This window comes from Diceros bicornis, chromosome 1 (genome assembly GCF_020826845.1).
Source record: "Diceros bicornis minor isolate mBicDic1 chromosome 1, mDicBic1.mat.cur, whole genome shotgun sequence".
Lineage (NCBI taxonomy): Eukaryota > Metazoa > Chordata > Mammalia > Perissodactyla > Rhinocerotidae > Diceros > Diceros bicornis.
In genome coordinates this window covers 32,300,097-32,323,268 of record NC_080740.1, presented here as the reverse complement: position 1 = coordinate 32,323,268, position 23,172 = coordinate 32,300,097, and the positions used below count along the sequence as shown (strand labels likewise).

The window sequence follows — 23,172 nt, the reverse complement described above, 5'->3', positions numbered from 1 at the left end:
GTGATGTGGTATCACCAACTATTCTTTAGATGTGCTTAGTTCACATTCACCCCTTGCTTATAAACCTGCAGTGGAATGGCATATTCCATTGATAAATCCTAATCCTGGTATTCAAGCCTATCAAAAATCTGACTTGAACCTAAACTTTTCAGATTACTCATCTTTCTAAATCATCTGCTTCTGTGAAACTGATCTTGCCTTCCTTAAAACGTCTTGGAATTTCCCATATTTTAGATTATTCCCTTACCATACTCCCAAATAATTTACCTACTTCCTCTGCCTATTCTTAAGACCTAATTCAAGTCCATCTTCCTCTATGAACCATTCCCGGGCCATTTGTTCTTCTGAATTCCTATAACACATATTGCTAATTTAAGAATCAATTTTATTAAGATTCAATTTTACTGAGGTTCATAAAACCAAGGTTTTGGATGTAGACTTTTTAAAAAGATAATAGAATATATCACATATAAAAAACATAAAAAGTTGTTTTACAAAATTTGTTTCAGTTATACACACACATACATTATCAACACTTACAATTTTGTGTGTCCTGAGTCTCAATATAAAATGCAATTTATTTCTATGCATTGTGGGGAAAAAAGCAGCTTTTTTTTTTTTGAGGAAGATTGGCCCTGAGCTAACATCTGTTGCTAATCTTCCTCCTTTTTTCCTTTTTTCTCCCCAAAACCCCAGCAGATAGTTGCATGTCATAGTTGTACATCCTTGCAGTTGCTCTATGTGGGATGCCCCCTCAGCATGGCTTGATGAGCAGTGCATAGGTCCGCGCCTAGGATCTGAACTGGAGAACCCAAGGCCACCAAAGTGGAGCGCGCGAACTTAACCACTACACCACCGGGCCAGCACCTAAAAAAAGCAGTTTTAAAAGCACTGCCTTACAGTGTTCTACCAAACTTTATCACATAACATGGTTTTAGAAAAATTTTAACATTGCAAAACTAACATGTTCAATGAAAAAATTTTTTATCTACGATTAAGCCAAAAAAAAAAATTACCCATAATACTTCCAATCTGAGATAATCATAATATGCTGCAGTATAATCTTTCAACTTTTTCTATGTATATGTAAAAATACACTACATTTCATTTTATGAAAATGACATAATACCATAATACTATTTTATAAATTGCTTTTTCTACTTTAACAATATATAACACAAACATTTTATTCTCTTAACAGTAATTTTTCAATAAAGCATCTCCCTGAAAAATTATAACTGCTTGAGGGCAGGTGCCATGGTTTCAATATTTTCTTTAATTTAACTTTTACATAGGTAATACATTCACAGTGTTTAAAACAAAATGAAAATATAAAATGTAAACAGTAAAAAGTTTCCCTTACACCTCTGCTGCCAATTTCAACTCCCTCCCAAAACATGTAACCTTTGTTACACATCAACATTGTTATTAATAGTTTCTTGAGTACAATTTTAAAGTTTCTAATCATATAAAAGCAAATTCAGACATACAATCTTATACTACCCACAACTTTTTGTTTGTTTTTGTTTTTGTTTTGTGAGGAAGATCAGCTAACATCCATGCCAATCCTCCTCTTTTTGCTGAGGAAGACCAGCCCTGAGCTAACATCTATTGCCAATCCTCCTCCTTTTTTTTTTTTCCCCTTTTCTCCCCAAAGCCCCAGCAGGTATTGTACGTCATAGTTGCACATGCTTCTAGTTGCTGTATGTGGGACGCCGCCTCAGCATGGCCAGACAAGCAGTGCGTCGGTGTGCACCTGGATCCAAACCCACTCCACCAGTAGCAGAGCGCGTGCACTTAACTGCTAAGCCCCGGGGCCTGCCCCATACCCACACTTTTTATATAAAAGATAACATAACATAAACTTTGTTTTGTAGCTTAGTTCCTTTTATTAACAATATATCTTGGAACTCTCTCTAATCAGTACATAGAAAGTGTGCTCATTCACAGTACTCCATTGGATGGAGTACCATAATTGATTTAACTAGACTCCTATTGAAGAACATTTCTATTATTTCCAATCTCCTGACACTACGAACAATATTGCAGTGACTAACCTTGTACTGAGATATTTCATATATACACAAATATAACTAAAGGATAAATGTAGAAGTGTTATTGCTAAGCCAAAGGTATACACATTTTATAATTTTTATAGATTCTGCCAAATGCCTTCTACACAGGTTCTTCTAATTTCTACTACCATCACCAAATTATCTAAAGGCCTTTTTCTGCACATCTTTGCCCAGAAACTGAATTATTAAACTGTGAGTTTATGCCAATCTGATAGGTGAAAAAATATCTTATTACAGTTTTACCTTTCCTTTATTCTACTGAGTGAGGTAATCATCCGTCATATATTTAAAAGCTATTTTTATTTTTATTTTTTGAACTATCCACTCATGTCCATTGCCAATTTTTCTATTTTGGTTGTCTTTATTTTATTAATTTATAGAGATTCTTTGTACAAAAAGAGATTAGACCTTTCGTGGTATTTTATCTTGATTAGATTAGCAAGTATTTTAATTATGTCTTGATCTTTTTAAAAGTAGTTATTATCTATATTTTGTTTTCCCTTTTTCTAATTCATTCCTTTATGCTTTTTCTTTAATAATTTCTTTCTTCTGCTTTCCTTTTATTTAATTTTGGGTTTGTTTTTTCCTAATTTTTTGATTTTGATGCTTAACTCATTTATTTCATTCTTTTTGTTCTGTTGATATAAGTATTTAAGGCTCTGAATTTTCCTCCAAGTGTAGCTTTGGCTGTATCACTTAAGTTATATGTAAATTTTTACTCTCCCCACTCATTTCCCATATCCATTGATGCAAGCAAGAAATATAGCCTTAGAACTTTAGGGTGAATTCCTCACTTTCAATAGGTAGTTTTGCTGGGGCTTGGTAAGATCTGCTGCAACTTGATTCTTTGATCGTGTCTTTTCTTAACTTTGTGCTATACAACTTCTGCCTAATCTGAGGTGCTTTTGGCTACCTTAACATGTACTTTAAAGTCTGTGGATTATATATGGCTCTTAGTTTCATAAAAAATGCAGTGTATGGATTTTTTATTTTTATTTTTTTGTGAGGAAGACTGGCCCTGAACTAACCTCTGTCAATCTTCCTCTTTTTGCTGAAGAAGATTAGCTATGAGCTAACTTCCACGCCCATCTTCCTCTATTTTGTATATGGGACGCTGACAAAGCAGGGCTTGAGGAGTGGTGCGTCGGTCCACACACGGGATCCGAACCTTCGAACCCAGGTTCACAGAAGCGGAGAGCGCAAACTTAACCACTATGCCACCAGGCTGGCCCCCGGACTTTTTATTTTTATTATTATTGTTCTCACTGTTATTGTTCTATGGTTTCCAAGAGAAAACAGGGAAAAAAGATGTTATGCAACAACGTACATACCAGAAATCCTTTCATACATTTTCTCATACATTTCTACATGCTTCCCCAAGTCCATGCATATAGAATATTTCATAAATATTCTAAAATGATGAAATGACACACTTCAGGCAATATTTGTGCTATAAATACCAAACCCTGCCCTTCAACCTGCATTTAAAAATTCCAATGACTTTTAACCACTTGGGCCTCATCTGCCTATTCTCATCATTCCTCAAGTATTTACAGGATAGATAAGAAACATACGGAACTCATTACCGGAAAACTTGTCTCCTCAGACTAAAAATGTCATGATATTTAAGAAAGTTTGAGGTAGTTTTATGATGAAATATTCTTGAGAGATCACTTAAGGAACATTTGTGGTCTCCAAGGTCTATTAATTTTTTGAGTCTAATATTGCTCCTCTTCAAAACATCTGCTGATAAAGTTTGAGATAAAAAACTGAAAGTCAGTCTATGTGTTATATGTGCTATGGCAGGGTTCTTTCATTTTATTACACGGATCAAGCCTAAAATCCAAGTTTAATTTGACTTCCCAGACTTTACTAAATGAAGACTAAATATTAAAATATTCCTTGGTATTTCCTTTAGCACAACATGCTTTATAGTTCCTGCTAGATTAAGTTTCATAAGGGATGGGACCATTACTGCCAAGTTCACTGTTACATCCTAGTGCTAGAATATTAGAGTACAGAAAAAAATTGTTATTGAACTACTGACATTACTGGGACTATAGATTATAATTTACACTAGCTAGGGTCGTAGTAAAAAAATGTAGACTAGAATAGAATCAGTTTCAGGTCACAACTCTGAAATTTACAAGAAATGTGATTTAGAGTAAATTATAATCTCTGAGTTTCCACACCTAACAATGGGGATAAAACTAATACTCAATTCACAGTTGTTGAAAAGATTTAACAAAATAATAGAAGTAGAGTGTTATCAACAGACTATGCTATTTTTCTAACTTCACAATTTAAAATCTTCCAAATTTGCCTTCTGTTCTGATTAATCTGTCTTGTAAAAAACTTTTTAAACAAGAAAGTATATAGTATTTTATAGTTTCAAACATATATCCACAGAGATTTTCTCACATGATCTTTACAGCAATCACGTGGGGTGATTGCAAACCAAAGATGACTACAGGAGGCTGACTTGCCCCAGATCACGTGGTTGGTAGTGGTGGCACTGGCACTGGCATTTAAAATTGAATTCTCTTTGCTCAAATCAGAGGTTCACATGGAGATTTATATATTCTTGATGAATTTTCTAAGGAGAACATTGTGCAATTTTTTTTGTGCTCTTCCACTCTCAATAGACCTAATAATTGATCCAATGGAAGCAATTAATTAAATAGAAATCTTAACAGCGAGTATTCTAGATCAGAACTTTTTTCCTCAACTGTGGGTTTCTGTAACTGGAAATCTAATTTGACATGATATATCATTACCTCATTTTCAAGAGCTAAAAAAAGATCACTCTTATCTAGCTTCAAATTTTAAGCACACAGCACCTTTTAAAATTCCCATACCAATGACAGCATAAGAGGATTAACTACAAAAGCACAGCTAGCTAGATGCCTCCCAATATAATACTACCGAGGGTGATATTCTCATTTATAGTAAGAAATTATATTTGGTCTTTGTCCCCATTTCTGGAACAGAACTATTAAAACCCTTGGAAACTCCTAAGTGCTGAGAAGTAAAGATGTCTTTTGTTATGTTAACGAGGTGACTTCTGGAAAGCCCCAAGCTAACCTAAGGAGGGGGCTGGCTGCCAGGGGAACCAGTCTTGTGATTAGAGGGTTGGAGCTTTCAGTCCCACCCCTGACCTCCGGGAAGGCAGGTGGAGGGCTGGAGATTGAGCTCAATCACCAATGGTCAATGAGTTAATCAATCATGCATAAGAAATGAAACTTCCATAAAACCCAAAAGGAGGGCATTCTGAGAGCTTCCAGGTTGGTGAAGGCATGGAGATTCAGAGAGAGCGTGTGCTCAGAGAGCATGAAAGCATTGCATCCCTTTCCACATACCTGGCCCTATGCATCTCTTCTATCTGGCTGTTCCTGAATTATATTCTTTTATAAGAAACTGGTGATCTAGTAAGTAAAATGTTCCTCTGAGTTTTGTGATCCGCTCTAGCAAATTAATCAAACAGACAGAGGAGGACTTTGGAATCTCCAGTCTCTAGCCCGTAGGTCAGAAGCACCAGTGACAACCTAGACTTGCTATTCGCTTCTGAAGTTGAGGAAGGGAGGTGGGTCTTGTAGGACTAAGCCGCTAGCCTGTGGGATCTGACTCTGTCTCCAAGCAGTGTCAGAACTGAATTAATTGCTTGGTGTTATGGGAAAACAAGAAAAAAACAATGGAAAAAAAGTTCCTAGAAATTAAAAACATGGGTTTTACTCTACCTTATTTGGATGGCCATATTGATGGCCATATTACTATGAAAATATTCCCTTGAAATTCACTAGCACTATTAAACACAAATGCGTAAAGATATATGCACCCCTTTGTTCACTGCAGCATTAGTCAAGATAGCCAAGACTTGGACTCAACCTAGGTGCCCAACAAGCGAGAGATGGATACAGAAGATGTGGTATATATATATACAATGGAATAAAAAAAGGATGAAATCTGGCCATTTGCAACAATATGGATGGAACTTGAGGGTATTACGCTACGTCAAATTTAGTCAGAGGGAGAAAGTCAAATACCATATGATCTCACTCACAAATAGAAGATAAAAACAACAAGAAACAAACACATAGAAACAGAGATTGGATTGGTGGTTACCAGAGCAAAAGGGGGAGGGAGGGAGGAAAAGGGGTGATTAGGTACACGTGTATGGTGATGGACTGTAATTAGTCTTTGGGTGGTGAACATGATGTAATCTACACAGAAATCAAAATACAATGATGTACACCCAAAATTTATATGTTATAAACCAATGTTACAGCAATAAAAGTAATAAAATTAAATAAATAAACATAAATCTTTTGTTTTTAAGAGACCCACTATGAAAACTTGTAAAATTTTATACTGAGTTTCTACTCAAAGTGAATTTCTTAAATTATATAATAAACAATTGACCTTTTAAGACAATATATATTAGTTATTAAATTAATCCAAATCTGTGCTCACCTCCCATCATTCTCCCCTTTGATCACTTTGCTTCTGCCACACTAGCCTCTGCACTTCTTCAGTTATACCAAGGAACACTCTTTCCCCAGACACTCAGGGAGGATATTCAGCCAGTAAACACCACTATGGCTCTATCAGTTTAGAATTGACATCTGTTCTCATAGTTTAGTATTCATGCTGTACTAACTGTCAAATAATTTTACAATTACCCCCTCCTATAACCATACAGATAACTCCTTGGTTTGGTTCGCATTTCTCAAAATTCATTAAGAGGCCTCTTTTGATCACAATGTTTAAAAAAGCAGCTCTCCTCTACACACACACACACACACACACACACACACACACAACCACCACCTAAACCCTGCCCTCATCATCACCTTCAGGTCATCATCTCCTTAATCTGGCTTCATTTTCATAGCATTTAGTGCACTCTGACATAATAGAGAACACTGTCCAGCACAGAGTGAGTGCTAAATAAATACTCGCTAAACAAATAAATACTCGCTAAACAAATAAATACTGAGTCACATATATTTTCCAATCTTCTCTTTATTAAAATTTTAAGCTATTTAATAATCTAATTAAATAATTAAGGAATTAAGGAACATGGAGGTGCATTTGAGGAAAAGGAAGTCTCTTTAATTCCATAAAATGTTAAATTGAAAAAAACTTCAGCATATCAAAAACTATATCATAAGCCTCTATAAAAAGGAAAATCATTAAACAGTAATATTGGAAGAAGCAAGCTATTCTAAGTATAAGGTAAAACAGTCTTTAAGGGATCTGAAACTTAAAAAAAGAAGAGAGTGCCTAATTAAAAGTACAGCTTTCCTCTCTTATGAACTGTTCTTTGTTGCATGTGTCCAATCATAAGTGATGTTGCATGACCTGTCTCCTCATGACAAGTTAGTAGTTTCAGTCACAGAGAGACTGACTTTGCTCTCACAAATATGCCTCTAACATTCTGGCATCCCATCCCAAATTCTGATAAAAAGTAAGTTCCTTGATTTAAGCTGGCAGGTAAGTCATTTGTCTAAGTTTCAACTTAATGGCTTGCTGCTTAACTCACCTGAATTTAATCATGAATTTTAATTTTCATTCAGAAAGAAATTTCCTTTTGAAAAACAGCTAAATTTGAAGAAATATTAAACCAATATGGCAAATAAACTTTCAAGGCAACATTTAAACATTGCAGTTGAACTAGATGTCTTTCTTACCTGTATTTTACCAAACCTTATATTTTACCTCAAATCCCAAGTTCTGCCCACCCAATATTAGTTAAACGATTTTCCTTTTATAGAGACTTTTAGTATAGTTGTTGGTATGTTAAATTCTTTTTCAATTTAACGTTTTACAGAATCAAAATACTTCCTTTCCCTTAAACTCACATCCACGTACCTTAAAATAAACAGTTTATTCTAGTCTCTCAAGTCTAGACTCTACAATCTAGACCGAGAGTGGCTAAGAACATGGGCTTAAATCCCAGCTCCACCTCTTATCAGTTATCTTGTGCAAGTCATTTACCATTTTAAGCTTCAGCTCCTCATTCATAATATTGTGTGGGGTTAATAAAAAGAGTAATATTGTATGGGGTTAACAATAATACTTCATAGGAATATATAAGGGTTAAATGAGATAATACATACAACAAACTCAGCAAGTACCTGGCTCCTAGCAATTGCTCAGTGAATTCAATTCTTCAACAAATATTTACTACATACCTACTATGGGCCAGAACTGTTCTAGGTACTGGGGATACAGCTGCATGAATTATTAAACGTAATTCTGGCCCTTACAGAGCTTACATTTAACTTGGGGGAGACAATTAAAAATACATCATATAACATATTTTAGGTAAACACAACTGTAACAGACATGAAGAAGGGGAAGAGGGAAACATAAGGGGGTGAGGTGTTATTTATGGTAATCAGAAAAGGAATGTCTAATGAAGCGACATTTGAACAGAAGCTAAATTAAGTAAAGAACAGGCCCTGTGCATATGCAATATGTTTGCTAACATAAGGGTGATGACAACTGGTGATCAATAACCCCGTTTACAACAATGCTTTTCATCTTCCATATCTTTACACAGGCCTTGGGAGACAGTGGAGGAGAAATCAGGCAGTGGAGGCTGAGGGATGAGTGGCTCAGCCACCCACTAGCTTTATTATCATGAGAAAGTTAAATAATTTCTCTAACTCTAGATTGTCGAGTTTCCTCTACCTCTGAAGATAAGAAAGAGACTACTTTGGCCACTGTGTCCTCCAGTTAGGCATTATGATGATATATTCCCATGGGTAAGAGAGAAATAAATGGAAAGAGAGAAGTAAGATGCTATAAACAGAAATTATATTGAGACCAAAATAGCATTCTTTATGTAGGCTAAAAATGAAGCCTGGCAAGATGGAAATTAGACATTTTACAGCATATTATATGGTCAAAGACATTAACTTCTTACACAAATTAAATCAAGAAATAGATTTCAGTTATAAGAGTACAAATAACTTCTCAAAGGAAGATACATAACAGATAATACCACCATAACAAAATCCATACCAACTTGTTCTCCACTCATAATTGAAAACTGTCTAACTTTCATAACCTCTGCTTTGTGATTTTCTTTTAAAAGAGTAATATAATTCTTTAAATCAAGTGCATAGCAACATTTATAACAAACTAAGATAATGATTTGCATACTTCAAATATCAGTACTTTAGATCAGGTTAATAGTCAGCTAGATAAACTTTAAATTTATACTTCATAAAACAATCATATATAGCCTCTTAATCTTCTATAGCTTTCAGTTTACAGTTATTTTCATAGCTAGTGCTATAAGATGATGAGATAATCAGCCCCATAGCCAGCGCTGGGGAGTTTGGGAAAAAGAGAATAATTGGCCATGTAACAGTCCAGAGAATCTCCTCCATTTATGTAGTCTCGTTTCATGGAAAATTTTATATAAATATTTATATATTTATAAATTTATTTGAAATTATATACTCCTACTCAAGCCCAGATCTGCATTTTTATGTGCCTCTTTTATGGCTTTGGTCTCTCAATTTAGACCTGGCTAAGCAAGTAGACAATACAAATATTTGGTTGGCTTGTGAAATGGGATATCAATATCTGAAAATCCAGTTGGTAACCTAACACAGGTAAACAGTATCTTCACCGAACTGAATTTTATGTCATACTGAGACATACTGGAATTGAAGTTCACACTTTCACACGTACAATTAAGTATACAAAACTCCTGTCACTTAAAGGAGGGCAGTGGTAAAGAAAAGATGCCAAAGATGACCCCTAGGTTTATGGTTTGAGCAGCTGAGTATTTAGTGGTACCATTCACTAAAAAAAGAAGAACAAGTTTTGGAGTTAAAGGTGATAAACTCAGTTTTAGGTGAAAAGTAGAAAAATCTGAGTTTGGAGCAAGATATAAACCTGAGTTAGAAATACAAATTTGCAAGTCACTGATATATAAATAGTAAATGAAGTCATGAGAAAAGATCACCTTAACTAAAGAAAAGAGCTGTTAGAATTCTGCAAGACAATAGCTGTTATTCATTGATAGAAGAGGATACATTGATAGACTTTTTTTTTTTACTAGAGAAAAAATGTGACAACCTGTTCCAGACTAAAGGACAATTTTTATAGGGTTTTATACAATTAAAATTGGAAAAAAACAAAAAAGCAAATGGAAAAATACTAACAAAGAACCACTCAATCTCACAATTCTAGAAAATTGTGCAAGAAGGCCAATTCTCAGCCATAGAATTAGTGTTTAGCAACTGACTGTCTAAATCCGTTGTGGGAAAAAATGCTAAAGCTGAGCTCCTCAGTAAAGACTAAATACACAAACATAGACATTATGATCTAAACTAACAGAGGAAAATATAACAATTTTTTTTAATTTCCTTAGATGAATCAGGATTATATACTAGCATTCTTGGAAACAACAGTGCTTCATATTAAAAGTCATCCCTAGATATATAAAAATAAAATCAGCAAATATTAACCTCCCAGGCTTCATGACTCCTATTTCTACACTGTTCTTCATAGTAGATGGCCCACAAAGGAAAGAACTCTTGCCGATCTCAACCCAATTCCTGAAACACTGAAAGTGATCAGAAGCTAAGCCAGCTCCATTGTTCCACTTTGGTCCAGGCCCCACGTTTTACTTTAAAAACACAAAACTTCCTCATACCCATTCCTTACCTCACAAATCTCTTGAAGCACTGAAGGTAATGTGTTCTATGATAGATCTCAGAAGTAAAAATGACCTAGAACAATCTCTCACCCAGCTACCTGACTCCACATTGGGAAGTTATGATTTACTGCTTTTGAGAAGAGTAGTATAGTTTTCAAAAGTTCCAATGTCTTATAATATATTGTAAACGTAACACTCAAAATTAAAATTCTAATTTACTCATTATTGCTAGACATTTTCTTTGAATTCTACATCTTAGAATCTTTTATAAACTGAACCTTTCAAAGTCTGAACCTTATAAAATGAACAAAAACCTCAAGTCTTTCAAGAAAGACTGGGAAAGAAAAAATAACCCATGCCATTTGTAACCTAGCAAACAATGAATAAAAAGGCACCTCATCTTAATAAAACCAAGGAAATTCCATGCTTCAACTATATTTATGCAGTGGTTATCACAAAGCCCTTTTGTTACCAAACTTCTATAAATAATCTAAGAACTTTATATACTGTGGGAAATGTTAACTCACAAAACATTCTTTAAGAAAAAAGCATATATATGCACCTACCTTAGGAATAGGATTCAGCAGAACTACACCTGATTTCTTAGTGATGACCTGTTTTGTTGTATAGTGATGATCTATAAGTTGAGGGATGTTTGAAAACCCAGTGCCTTCAAATCGATACATATTCTGGAGAAAGAACAATAATGTAGAATAAATATGAAAACATTGCTTCAGCAGGACTACATTCATCAATAAATCAAGTTTCATTTAAGAAAAATTATCGTTGCACAACAATGTGAATATACTTAACAGTACTGAACTATACACCTCAAAATGGTTAAGATGGTAAAAATAGATAAATAAAACTTCAATGTGCTAAAAAAAATTATCTTTCTATCAATAAATTAACTTCCATAACGATTAAACATAATTAAAAATGGTTAGAAAAGAAGAAAAAAGAAAGGAAGAGAAAGAAAAACTAACAAACAGATCTGGAACGCATTTTGCTAAAATGATAACCAAAGGAAACAAAGCATGGGATACACTTGAGTTAAGAACAAGGAATATGTTTACATATATGTTCCATTTGATAATACTTTCAAGATCAAAATAATGTCAAAATTCGAGGAAGTATATCCAATATAATAATAAATATTTTAAGAATCTCTCTGATGATCATTTATTTCCTGTTTATCAATATAGTAATTAATTGGTTTTTCTATACTAGGGTTATTCATGTATTACTCTTTCTCCAAAAACACAGTCATTTACACACCTTTGATAAAGAAATAAAATGAACCAGTGACAAAACTACAGATATCAGCATGCTCAACTCAGTACTTTCTGATTTCATAAGGTCAGGTAACTAACATTTTCCCAGACTCTGCCAAAACCCATTTCCTCTGTCTTCATATTTCAAATAGGCATGCAGGTCAGTTAAGACACGGATGAATTGACAGCAATAAGTTTAGTAAAGAAAAAAATATCTTATTGGCCTTACTTTTCAATGCAAGATGCATTACAATGTAGTGTAATGTAATAAAAGGTTCCATCTGTTCACAAAGAGCTCACCTGACATACACAGGTGATATATACAAATATAGATATGAGTGTGCTCCACTTGAAGAAAACTCCTAAGAAATAAGAACTTCTAAAACTCTCTAAATTTGGATATTATTTACATTACTAGAAGATTATTTTCCCAGTTAAAGGATACAAAAATCAAAGCTCTTTTTCCATAGTATAAAATAAGATTCAATTTGCCAGAATTTAATTTATATGCAACTTTCTAAATAAATATTGGTTTCATCAAGCGAGGAACAAAGAAGAATTAGCTTACTTTAACATTTAACTATAGAATATAATCTAACTCAAGGCAGTTTGTGTTAGAGTCAATTCAGAGCAGTTGTTAATAAATTGCCTCAAGAATTTTTGTACATAGCAGCCAGACCTGCTATATTAGCAATGATGCTTAAGGAAATTTCACACTGAAGACATTAATATATTACTAGGTGTACAATGCAAGTTGTCTCAGTGTCTCAGTTTATTCATTGGCAATATAGAAATAATATTTGGACCTCCTCACAGAATAAGTGTGAAGCTTGACTAAGTCTTAACACGCAAACCACTGCCCAGTATATGGTACATGGTGCACACTCAATTATTAAGTTGCCATACAAATAATAAAACTTGGATTACAAAAATGACTCCGAATCTAGATATACAAAAAGAAACATTTTTAGAGAACACTTAGTATAAATTACATTTTCTCAAGGAATAATGATTATCTGTAAATAACTAAATATCCTAGAAGGCATTCTTAAGTTGATTAAGAAATGAAGAAATATAAAAGGGTATAATGCATAACTTGTAATAACTACAATGATAATAACAATAATATTTCAACCAAATATATAGTATTGTATACTTGAAAGTTGCTGACAGCAGATCTTAAGCATTCTCACCACAAAAAAAAAGAAAAAAAGAGTTAACTATGTGACGTGATGGATGTGTTAATTATCTTGATCTTGGTAATCATTCTACAATGTACATCAAATCATCATGTTGTACACTTTAAATATATACAATTATATTTGTCAATTATTCCTCAATAAAGTTAAAATATATATATACTGTTTCTCCCTTTGTGTCCCTGAGTCTACTGTTAACATAGCAGCCAGGAGATCCTGTTATAACAGATCATCGCATAACTTTGCTTAAAATTCTTACCTCCCTCAGAATAAAAGCCCAAGTCTTTACCATAGTCTATAAGACTCTATATAATTTGCCTTTATCACTCTCTTACCTCATCTCTTACCACTACCCCCCTTCACTCCCCTCCAGTCACACTCATTTCCTTCTTGTTTTATAAATGCATAATATACATTCCTTCCCCAGGGTGTTTACATTTGCTGCTTAAAATACTTCCTCTGATGGCCCTATGCATAATGGCTTCCTTACTTCCTTCCAGTCTTTCATCATATTTCTCTTTTTCAGTGAAGTCTACTCTGGTCACCTTACACAATAGTGAATATCCATTTTTCCACCCCAACTAAATCTCTTACCTCCTTTTCCTTATTGAATTTTTTTCCTTAGAACTTATCACTATCTAACACCATAAATATTTTACTTATTTATCTGGTTTATTGTCTATCACCTCTAGAATGTAAGCTCATGAGGTGATAAATTTTTACATTTGTTTTGTTCACCACAGTATCCCCATGGTCTAGAACAGTGCCTGGCACATACTGCCTGGATAAGTAAACATGTCTGAATGAATGAAATGCAATGCATATAAAATTACTGTAAAGTTAAAGTGACAAGACAACATAACTTAGAAATGAATACTGGAAAGTTCACACACTCATGCCAACTCAAGATACTGAAGTAAAATGTTTAATAAAAAGTAAATAATGAGATGAAGTTCACACAGAATAAAATTTCCAACCAGCCACTAGTGTAATAATGTCTTATATAAAATCGTAACATATCTCTTATAACTAGAGAAACAGTAAATAAAATAATGGAAACTTAAGTTTCCCCTTCTTAATTTAAGAGCATATCTAGTTTTTAATTTAAAGGCAGTTTTCTGCCATTGACATAGTAATCATGACAGACTACTACAGTAAGTGATACAAGCAGCAGTACTTCCTTCATGGGCTGAAATAAGAAACTGCTCCTAACACTTATTTTTTTAAAGCAATTGCTCTGACCTCAATGAAGTTCTGAGTCCTGACACAGTGCATAACCAATTAATGCACTTTCTTAAAGATGAAGAAAAAATAATGAGTCTAAAAATGAGGCTAAGACTGTATGCTTATAAAGTTCATCTAGGCAACTAAAAGTGCAAGAATAGTACATTCACTAAAATTGTTGAGGACTTGTTTCTTGATACACTCAAAATTCTGAATATTACATTTGACCTTGTACAGATCTGTTAAATTTTTTACAGCTCAGATGACCTGAGGTTAGGTTCACACATAGATGGATTCTTTTTTAAGTTTTTCTTAAGGGAGAGAATCCAGACTAACTTTTAAATAAGAGACTTCTCTTTGGAGCTAAGGTTGCTACTAATGATGACTTATGTGAATTCCAAAAGAAGTAATAAAAAATAACAGTACAGAATAAATTTCCACAAATTTCTACAAAGATCATTTTGTTGATTGTCATTTGTTTTACAATTTAAACATCATGTAATATGTCATTAAAAATATAAGAAGTATGAATAAAAATGTATGACAATTTCTATAAAATAAAAACTATATACATACATATAATTAGGATATATTTTAAAAATTTCAAAGAATACACACTAAACCCATAAGGGGGTGTTATTGTGAAACATGCATTCCATGACACATACTTCTGAATTTTTACCAAGAGCATGTATTACTTTTGTTTTTAAAACATTTACTAGGAACGGCCCGGTGGCGCAGCAGTTAAGCGTCAGCGCTCCGCTTTGGCGGCCCAGGATTTGCAGGTTCAGATCCCAGGCACGCACTGACGCACCACTTGCTAAGCCATGCTGTGGCTGCGTCCCATATAAAGTAGAGGAAGATGGGCACAGATGTTAGCCCAGGGCCAACCTTCCTCGGCAAAAAGAGTAGGATAGGCATCAGATGTTAGCTCAGGACTGATCTTCCTCACAAAAAAAAAAACAAAAATCATTTACTACATCTTGAATTTCTTCCTGAGTTATCACTGTGCTACTTAAGAATCAATCATGCATACAGATGAAAAACACAATCAGATTTTGTTGCTATACATATTTCGAGAGGACTGTTATTATGCAAAGAAGACAGAACTGAATAAGCACACAAAAATAAGAGGAGGATTCAATGAATGTATAATTTGAAATAATATGTCTGAGTTGATCTCCTAAAAAAAAACATTGAGGATAGGCAGGCTTAAGAAGAAAAATGAAAGAAGGAAAAATCATTCTGGAAGAGGACAAGATTAACAAGCTGAATAAACACAAAAGGCTAAAATACTCCTTTTTTTGGTAAAATTCCTAAAAATGAAAATATAAAACACAAATTTTAGCTTTCTCAAATAAAAATAGCACACCGAATAGTTATAAATAACTAATCAAACCAGTACACAGGAAGGATTGTTGGGGAGTTTGGAGAATAACATTAACAACGTTTTGGTATGGCTTTTCCTAGTTGACTTTTATTCATTCTTCAGATGTTGTCTCAAACTTAACTTCCTTAAGTTTCCCAGTTAAAAGCTTTCACAGCACTGTGTATCTTTACAGCACTCACTGAAGTTTATAATTATACATAGTGTGTGTGATATAAGAATGACTGTTAGCCTCCCCATTTAACTGAAGGCTCCACAATTACATCTCTGGGCCTTAAAAGTACTCACTCAATTAGAATTTCCTAGAAATTAATATTAAGGTTTTGGAATGGCTTTGTGTTAGTGTTAAGAAGGAAATTTCCTAAATCTGAATTGTGTGTCAGGGGCACAGAAAATGATATTTTATGATGGTTTCATTTTTTTTTAATTATTTTATTGAGGTCACATTGGTTTATAACTCTGTAATTTCAGGTGTACATTATTACATATCAGTTTCTGGATAGACTACATCATGCACAACACCAACAGTCTAGTTTTTATCCGTCACTATACATATGTGCCCCTTTACTCCTTTTGCCCCACCATCTTCCCCTCTAGTAAGTACTACTCTCTTCTGTTTATCCCTGTGTTTATTTTCCAAACATGAGTGAAATCATACAGTATTTGTCACTGTCTGGTTTATTTTGCTTAACATAACACCCTCAAGGTCCATCCATGTTGTTGTAAATGGGACTATTTTGTCTTTTTTTATGGCTGAGTAGTATTCTATTGTGTATATATACACACCACACCTTCTTTATCCATTCATCTGCAGCAGGGCACTTGGGTTGCTTCCAAATCTTAGCTATGATGAATAATGCCACAACAAACATAGGAGTGAATAAATCTCTTTGTATTGTTCTTTGGATAAATACTCAGTAGCGGGATAGCTGGATTGTGTGGTATTTCTATTTTTAATTTTTGAGAAATCTCCATACTGTTTTCCATAGTGGCTGCACCAATTTGCATTCCCACCAGCAATGTATGAGGGTTCTCTTTTCTCCACATCCTCTCCAATATGTGTTAATTTTTGTCTCGTTAATTATAGCAATTCTGACAGGTGTAAGGTGATATCTCATTGTAGTTTTGATTTGCATTTCCCTAATAATTAGTGATGTTGAACATGTTTTCATGTGCCTGAAGGCCATCTGTACATCTTCTTCGGAAAAATGCCTGCTCATATCCTCTGCCCATCTTTTAATTGGATTGTTTGCTTTTTTGTTGTTGAGTTGTATGAGTTCTACATATATAGTTTTGGAAATTAAGCCCGTGTCGGATATACGATTTACAAATATTTTCACCTAGTTGGTGGGTTGTCTTTTCGTTTTGTTCATGGTTTCATTTGCCTTGCAGAAGCTTTTTAGTCTGATGTAGTCCCATTTGTTTTTTTTCTTCTGTTTCTCTTGCATGAGTAGACATGGTATTCAAAAAGATGCTGCTAAGACTGATGTCAAAGAGTGTACTGCCTATATTTTCTCCTAGGAATTTTATGGTTTCAAGTCTTACGTGCAAGCCTTTAATCCATTTTAATTTTTTTGTATGATGTAAAATAACGGTTTACTTTCATTCTTTTCATGTGCCTGTCCATATTTCCCAGCATCACTTATTGAAGAGACTTTCCTTTCTCCATTGTATGTTCTTGGCTCCTTTGTTGAAGATAAGCTGTCCATAGATGTGTGGTTTTGTTTCTGGGCTTTCAATTCTGTTCCACTGATCTGTGTGTCTGTTTTTGTACCAGTACCATGATGTTTTGATTACTATAGCTTTGTAATATATCTTGCAGTCAGGGATTGTGATGCCTCCAACTTGGTTCTTTTTTCTGGGGATTTCTTGGGCTATTCAGGATCTTTTGTTGTTCCATACAAAATTTAGGATTGTTTGTTCTATTTCCATGAAGAAGGTCATTGGCATTCTGATTGGGATTGCACTGAATCTGTAGATTGCTATAGATAATATGGACAATTTAACTACATTTATTCTTCCATTCCATGAGCATGGAATGTCTTTCATTTCTTTGTCTTCTTCACTTTCTTTCAATAACATCTTATAGTTTTCAGTGTACAGGTCTTTCACCTCCTTGATTAAATTTATTCCTAGATATTTTATTCCTTTTGTTGCAACTGTAAATCGGTTTGTATTCCTGACTTCTATTTTTGCTAGTTTGTTATTAGTGTAAAGAAATGCAATTGATTTTTGTGAGTTGATTTTGTACCTGCAACTTTCCCGTAGTTGTTGATTATTTCTAACAGTTTTCTGGTAGATTCCTTAGGGGTTTCTATACATAGAATCATATCATCTGCAAACAGCGAGAGTTTTCCTTCTTCCTTTCCAATTTGGATACCTTTTATTTCTTTTTCTTGCCTAATTGCTCTGGTCAAAACCTCCAGAACTATGTTGAATAGGAGTGGCAAGAATGGGCACCTTTGTCTTTCTCCTCTCCTCAGAGGCATTGCTTTCAGTTTTTCACTGTGAAGTATGATGTTGGCTATGAGCTTGTCCTTATGGCCTTTATTATGCTCAGGTACTTTCCTTCTGTGCCCATTTGTTTTAGTGTTTTTATCATAAATGGAGGTGGGATCTTGTCAAATGCTTCCTCTGCATCTACTGAGATGATCATGTGATTTTTTTCCTCATTTTGTTAACATGAGGTATCTCATTGATTGATTTGCAGATGTTGAACCACCCTTGCATCCCTGGTATAAATCCCACTTGATCATGGTGAATGATCTGTTTAATGTACTGCTATATTCGGTTTCCCAATATTTTGTTGAGGATTTTTGCATCTATGTTCATCAGCGATACTGGATTATAATTTTCCTTCTCTGTGTTGTCCTTTTCTGGTTTTGGTATTAGGGTAATGTTGGTCTCATAGAATGAGTTAACAAGCATTCTGACTTCTTCAATTTTTTGGAATACTTTGAGAAGGGTAGGTATTAACTCTTCTCTGAATGTTTCATAGAATTCTCCAGAGAAGCCATCTGGTCCTAGACTTTTGTTTTCAGGGAGGTTTTTGATTACGTGTCAACCTCTTTACTTGGGATTGGTCTATTCAGAGTATCTATTTCTTTTTGACTTCATTTGGGGAGGTTGTATGAGTCTAAGAATTTATCCATTTCTTCTAGGTTATCCAATTTGTTGGCATATAATTTTTCAGAGTATTCTCTTATAATCCTTTGTATTTCTGTGGGATCTGTTGTAATTTCTCTTCTTTCATTTTTAGTTTTATTTAATTGCACCTTCTCTATTCTTTTCTTAGTGAGTCTGGCTAAGGGTTTGTCAATTTTGTTTATCTTCTCAAAGAAGCCTATTTTAGTCTCATTGATCCTTTCTATAGTTTTTTTTAGTCTCTATTTTTTTTATTTCTGCTCTAATTTTTATTATTTCCTTCCTTTTGCTGACTTTGGAATTTGTTTGTTCTTCTTTTTCTAGTTCTGTTAGGTATAGGTGAAGATTATTTATTTGAGATTTTTCTTGTTTGTTGAGATAGGCAAGTATTGCTATAAATTTCCCTCTTAGCACTGCTTTTGCTGCATTCCATAAGAGTTGGTATGTTGTGTTTTCATTTTCATTTATCTCCAGCCAATGGTTGTTCATTGGCATGTTATTTAATCTCCACATATTAGTCACTTTCCCAGTTTTTTTCTTATAGTTGATTTCAAGTTTCACAGCATTGTGGTCAGAAAAGATGCTTGATATGATTTCAGTCTTCTTAAATTTATTGAGGCTTCCCTGGTTTCCCCACATATGGTCTGTCTTTGAGAATGTTCCACGTGCACTTGAGAAGAATGTGTATTCTGCTAGTTTTGGATGGAATGTCCTATATATATCTATTAAGTCCATCTGGTCTAGTGTTTCATTTAAGACCACTGTCTCCTTGTTGACTGTCTGTCTGGATGATGTACCTATTGATATAAGTGGAGTGTTGAGGTCCCCTACTATTATGGTGCTGCTGTCAATTTCTCCCTTTAGGTCTGTTAGTAGTTGCTTTACATATTTTGGTGCTCCTGTGTTAGGTGCATATATATTCATAAGTGTTATTTCCTCTTGGTGGAATGTCCCTTTATCATTATGTACTGACCCTCTTTGTCTCTCATTGTCTTTTTTATCTTGAAGTCTGTTTTATCTGATATTAGTATGGCTACACCTGCTTTCTTTTGCTTACTATTTGCTTGGAGTATTGTCTTCCATCCCTTCACTCTGAGCCTATGATTGTCTTTAGAACTGAGAGGTGTTTTCTGGAGGCAGCATATTGTTGGGTCTTGTTTTTTAATTTATCCAGCTACTCTCTGTCTTTTGATTGGAGAATTCAATCCATCTACATTTAGAGTGATTATTGATATATGAGGGCTTTATACTGACATTTTACCTCTTGGTTTCTGGTGTTCTATATTTCCACTGTTTCTTTTCTCTTGTATTTCTGACTGCCATTTCAGTTTGTTGGTTTTCTGTGATGGTTTTCTCAGTTTTCTCTTTATTTATGATTTCTGGCTCTTCTCTTATTTTTTGTTTAGTGGTTACCATGAGGTTTGTATAAAAGATCTCATAGATAATATAGTCCATTTTCTGATAGCCTCTTATCTCCATTAGTCTAAGCAGGTTCCAACCCATCCCTCTTCCCCTCTGAGTTATTGTTGTCACAAATAGTTCTTTTTTGTTTTGTGAGTTTGTGACTAAATTGAAGTGTTTATAGTCACTTTTGATGCTTTCCTTCCCTTTATCTTTCATGTTGTAATTAAGTGTTTACTAACACTTTGCAGCTGAGAGACAGCTGCAATTTTCTGATTTGTTTATTTATCTCCTTGTTCATTGCTTTGTAAACCTTTGCCTTTTTGTTAAAAGTAGGAGGGCTTTCTTCATTATTTCTTGTAAGGGAGGTCTAGGAGTGAGGAACTCCCTCAGCTTTTGTTTATCTGGGAAAGCTTTTATTTCTCCATAGTATCTGAAGGACAGTTTCGCTGGATAGAGCATTCTTGGCTGAGAGTTTTTGTCTTTCAGTATTTTGAATATATCATTCCATTCTCTTGTGGCCTGTAATGTTTCTGCTGAGAAATCCGCTGAAAGCCTGACAGGGGCTCCTTTGTAGGTTATTTTCTTCTGCTTTGCTGCCCTTAATATTTTTTCTTTGTCATCAACTTTTTCCAGTTTTAATATTATATGCCTTGGAGAAGATGACAGTTTCATTTTGACTTCTCGGTACTTACTGCCTTCTCTTGAGTGTTTGACTCGTTGGAGTAGAATGGTTAAAATAACTCTAAGTGTACACTGATAAGGCCACAAAATCTAAATTAACTGTCGACACATTTGGGATTTCTATTCACATTCATTAAGTCTTCCTTAAGACCCGCAGCATGAATTTAAAAGGTAGTTCAAAGAGCCTAGAGATTGTGGCAACAAAACCAGGTAAACCTGTCTGGTATAGAGACTAAATCCATCAGCTCAAAGCGGAACTTAGTACACAATAGACATCCAATAAATATCTGTTGAATGCTGATGATTTAATACACTGACCTACGCAAATTCACAAAGTAAGTACTCACAACCCCTACTTTTGTGTTATTTTTGTTTTATTGCCCCAATCCCTGGATCTTACATAGTACTCACTCAATTAGTATTTCCCAAACGAATGAATGAAGAAATAAAAGATGATGACATGTCATTATGTAGAGCATTTTTTCCCAAGTTTTATTTTAAAATATTTATTATGTTGTTATTTTTAATTCATCATCATATGTTAATCCAAATTTCTTGACTCAATCATCCCTAATTCTGCATCTTTAATATTTCCCTGTTCATGAATTCTACTAATGTCTTACATACTAGATTCTATGCTCACTAAGAAGTAAGCCATCTATTTTTCAGTTTCATCTCCTTACATTGCATAACATGGTACTGTACAAAAAGGAGTGTTTAGCAAATGCATGTAAGATAAATAAATTAGATAAATATGAAGTGACACTTTCCTATTAATAATAGCATAAAATGGTTCTTTCTGGAGTAGTTTTGTTTTATCATATACAAAAGCAAGGATTTGGTTACATATTTACTTATCAAATGGAACAAAGCTATTTGAATCTCTATGAAAATCTATCAACATTTATGACACAAAATAAATAGCTTTAGGTACAAACTCTAAATATGGTTTTACATCAAGCACTATAAACAGGCTAGTAACTATGGAAGAGGTCAGTAAATAACACTAGAATTGAACTGTGAGAGTCAGATACTCTTAGATATATATCTGCTTAATATACAACTTAATAAATCTGACTTTATGAACTTATATATACTTAGTGTCCAATAAAAAGTACAGTTCTTCTTGCTTGAACTAGCTAAAACAACAGATATTCTCTGCTAGAGTAATAAAAAATGTAAGAATTGAAAGTATCTGTGTCCATCTTGATCAGTCATAATGTTCACAGCATGCAGAGTTTCATAACATGTTAAAAAGTAAATGTGATATGCATACAAAAATAAAGCTTCAAAATAATTGTCATCTTCGACTCTAGTTGACAGAGGCAATGTTGCTAAAAATAACATTATTTGTGATCAATGAATACCTCAAACCTAAATATACAAATTCTAAAACAACACTTTCATTACTATTTAAATTTCACAAATAAATTTCATAGGAACCAAAAAGAAATTTTTAAAATTAAATTTTCCAATTACATTGATATTTCTTATACAAAGTACATTTGTATTTTTTCTCAAAGTCATCAAACAATGGTAAAAATGCCTAATATTTGCATAGCACTTCACACCTCACAAAGTATATATTCACGAATTTGATTCTCACAGTAACTATATAAGCTATTACTCTCATTACTTCCCAAACCACAGAGCTTGTAAAGTGCAGAGTTTAGACTGAAACCCAAGTCTTCTCATTCCAAGTCCAATGCGTTTTCATTGATCCACTATTTGATATTTTTTACATTCTCTAAAATCCCATATTTCTTTACATCTTCCTCTCTTAAGACACCTGTCTGTTCATTTATGCACAGCTTTTATAATCTACCATTGGATTATAAACTCCTTGATTGGAATATAAAGGCAATCATTAACCATCTGGTAATAAACACTCCCATTTACGGACCCCTTCCAGGCAACAGATATATGATGAAGGAAACGGAATAATTTTAGCTCATGGAAGATTCACCTATACAAAATGAAAAAGAATTAAAAACTCCCCAAATAGTCTATATCACCTTAAACTCCAATTTTCAACTGATCGAAGAGCTAATTATTATATACTAAAGGCGAACTAAATAAAATTAGGTAGTAGATGATCTGAAGC

At 33.9% G+C, this 23,172-nt stretch overlaps 1 protein-coding gene across 11 annotated transcripts in view; it reads right to left on the bottom strand.

The window, feature by feature from the left end:
* The window catches only part of FER (FER tyrosine kinase), a 438,558-nt gene that overhangs the window by 208,722 nt on the left and 206,664 nt on the right, over positions 1-23,172 (bottom strand). For 10 of the 11 annotated variants that reach the window (XM_058538168.1, XM_058538214.1, XM_058538222.1 and 7 more), the window contains one exon: positions 11,322-11,444. In XM_058538168.1, the coding sequence (XP_058394151.1) occupies positions 11,322-11,444 (123 nt within the window). Of the gene's footprint in view, positions 1-11,321; positions 11,445-23,172 lie in introns of those variants that run through there. The other variant, XM_058538248.1, reaches the window with a different exon arrangement.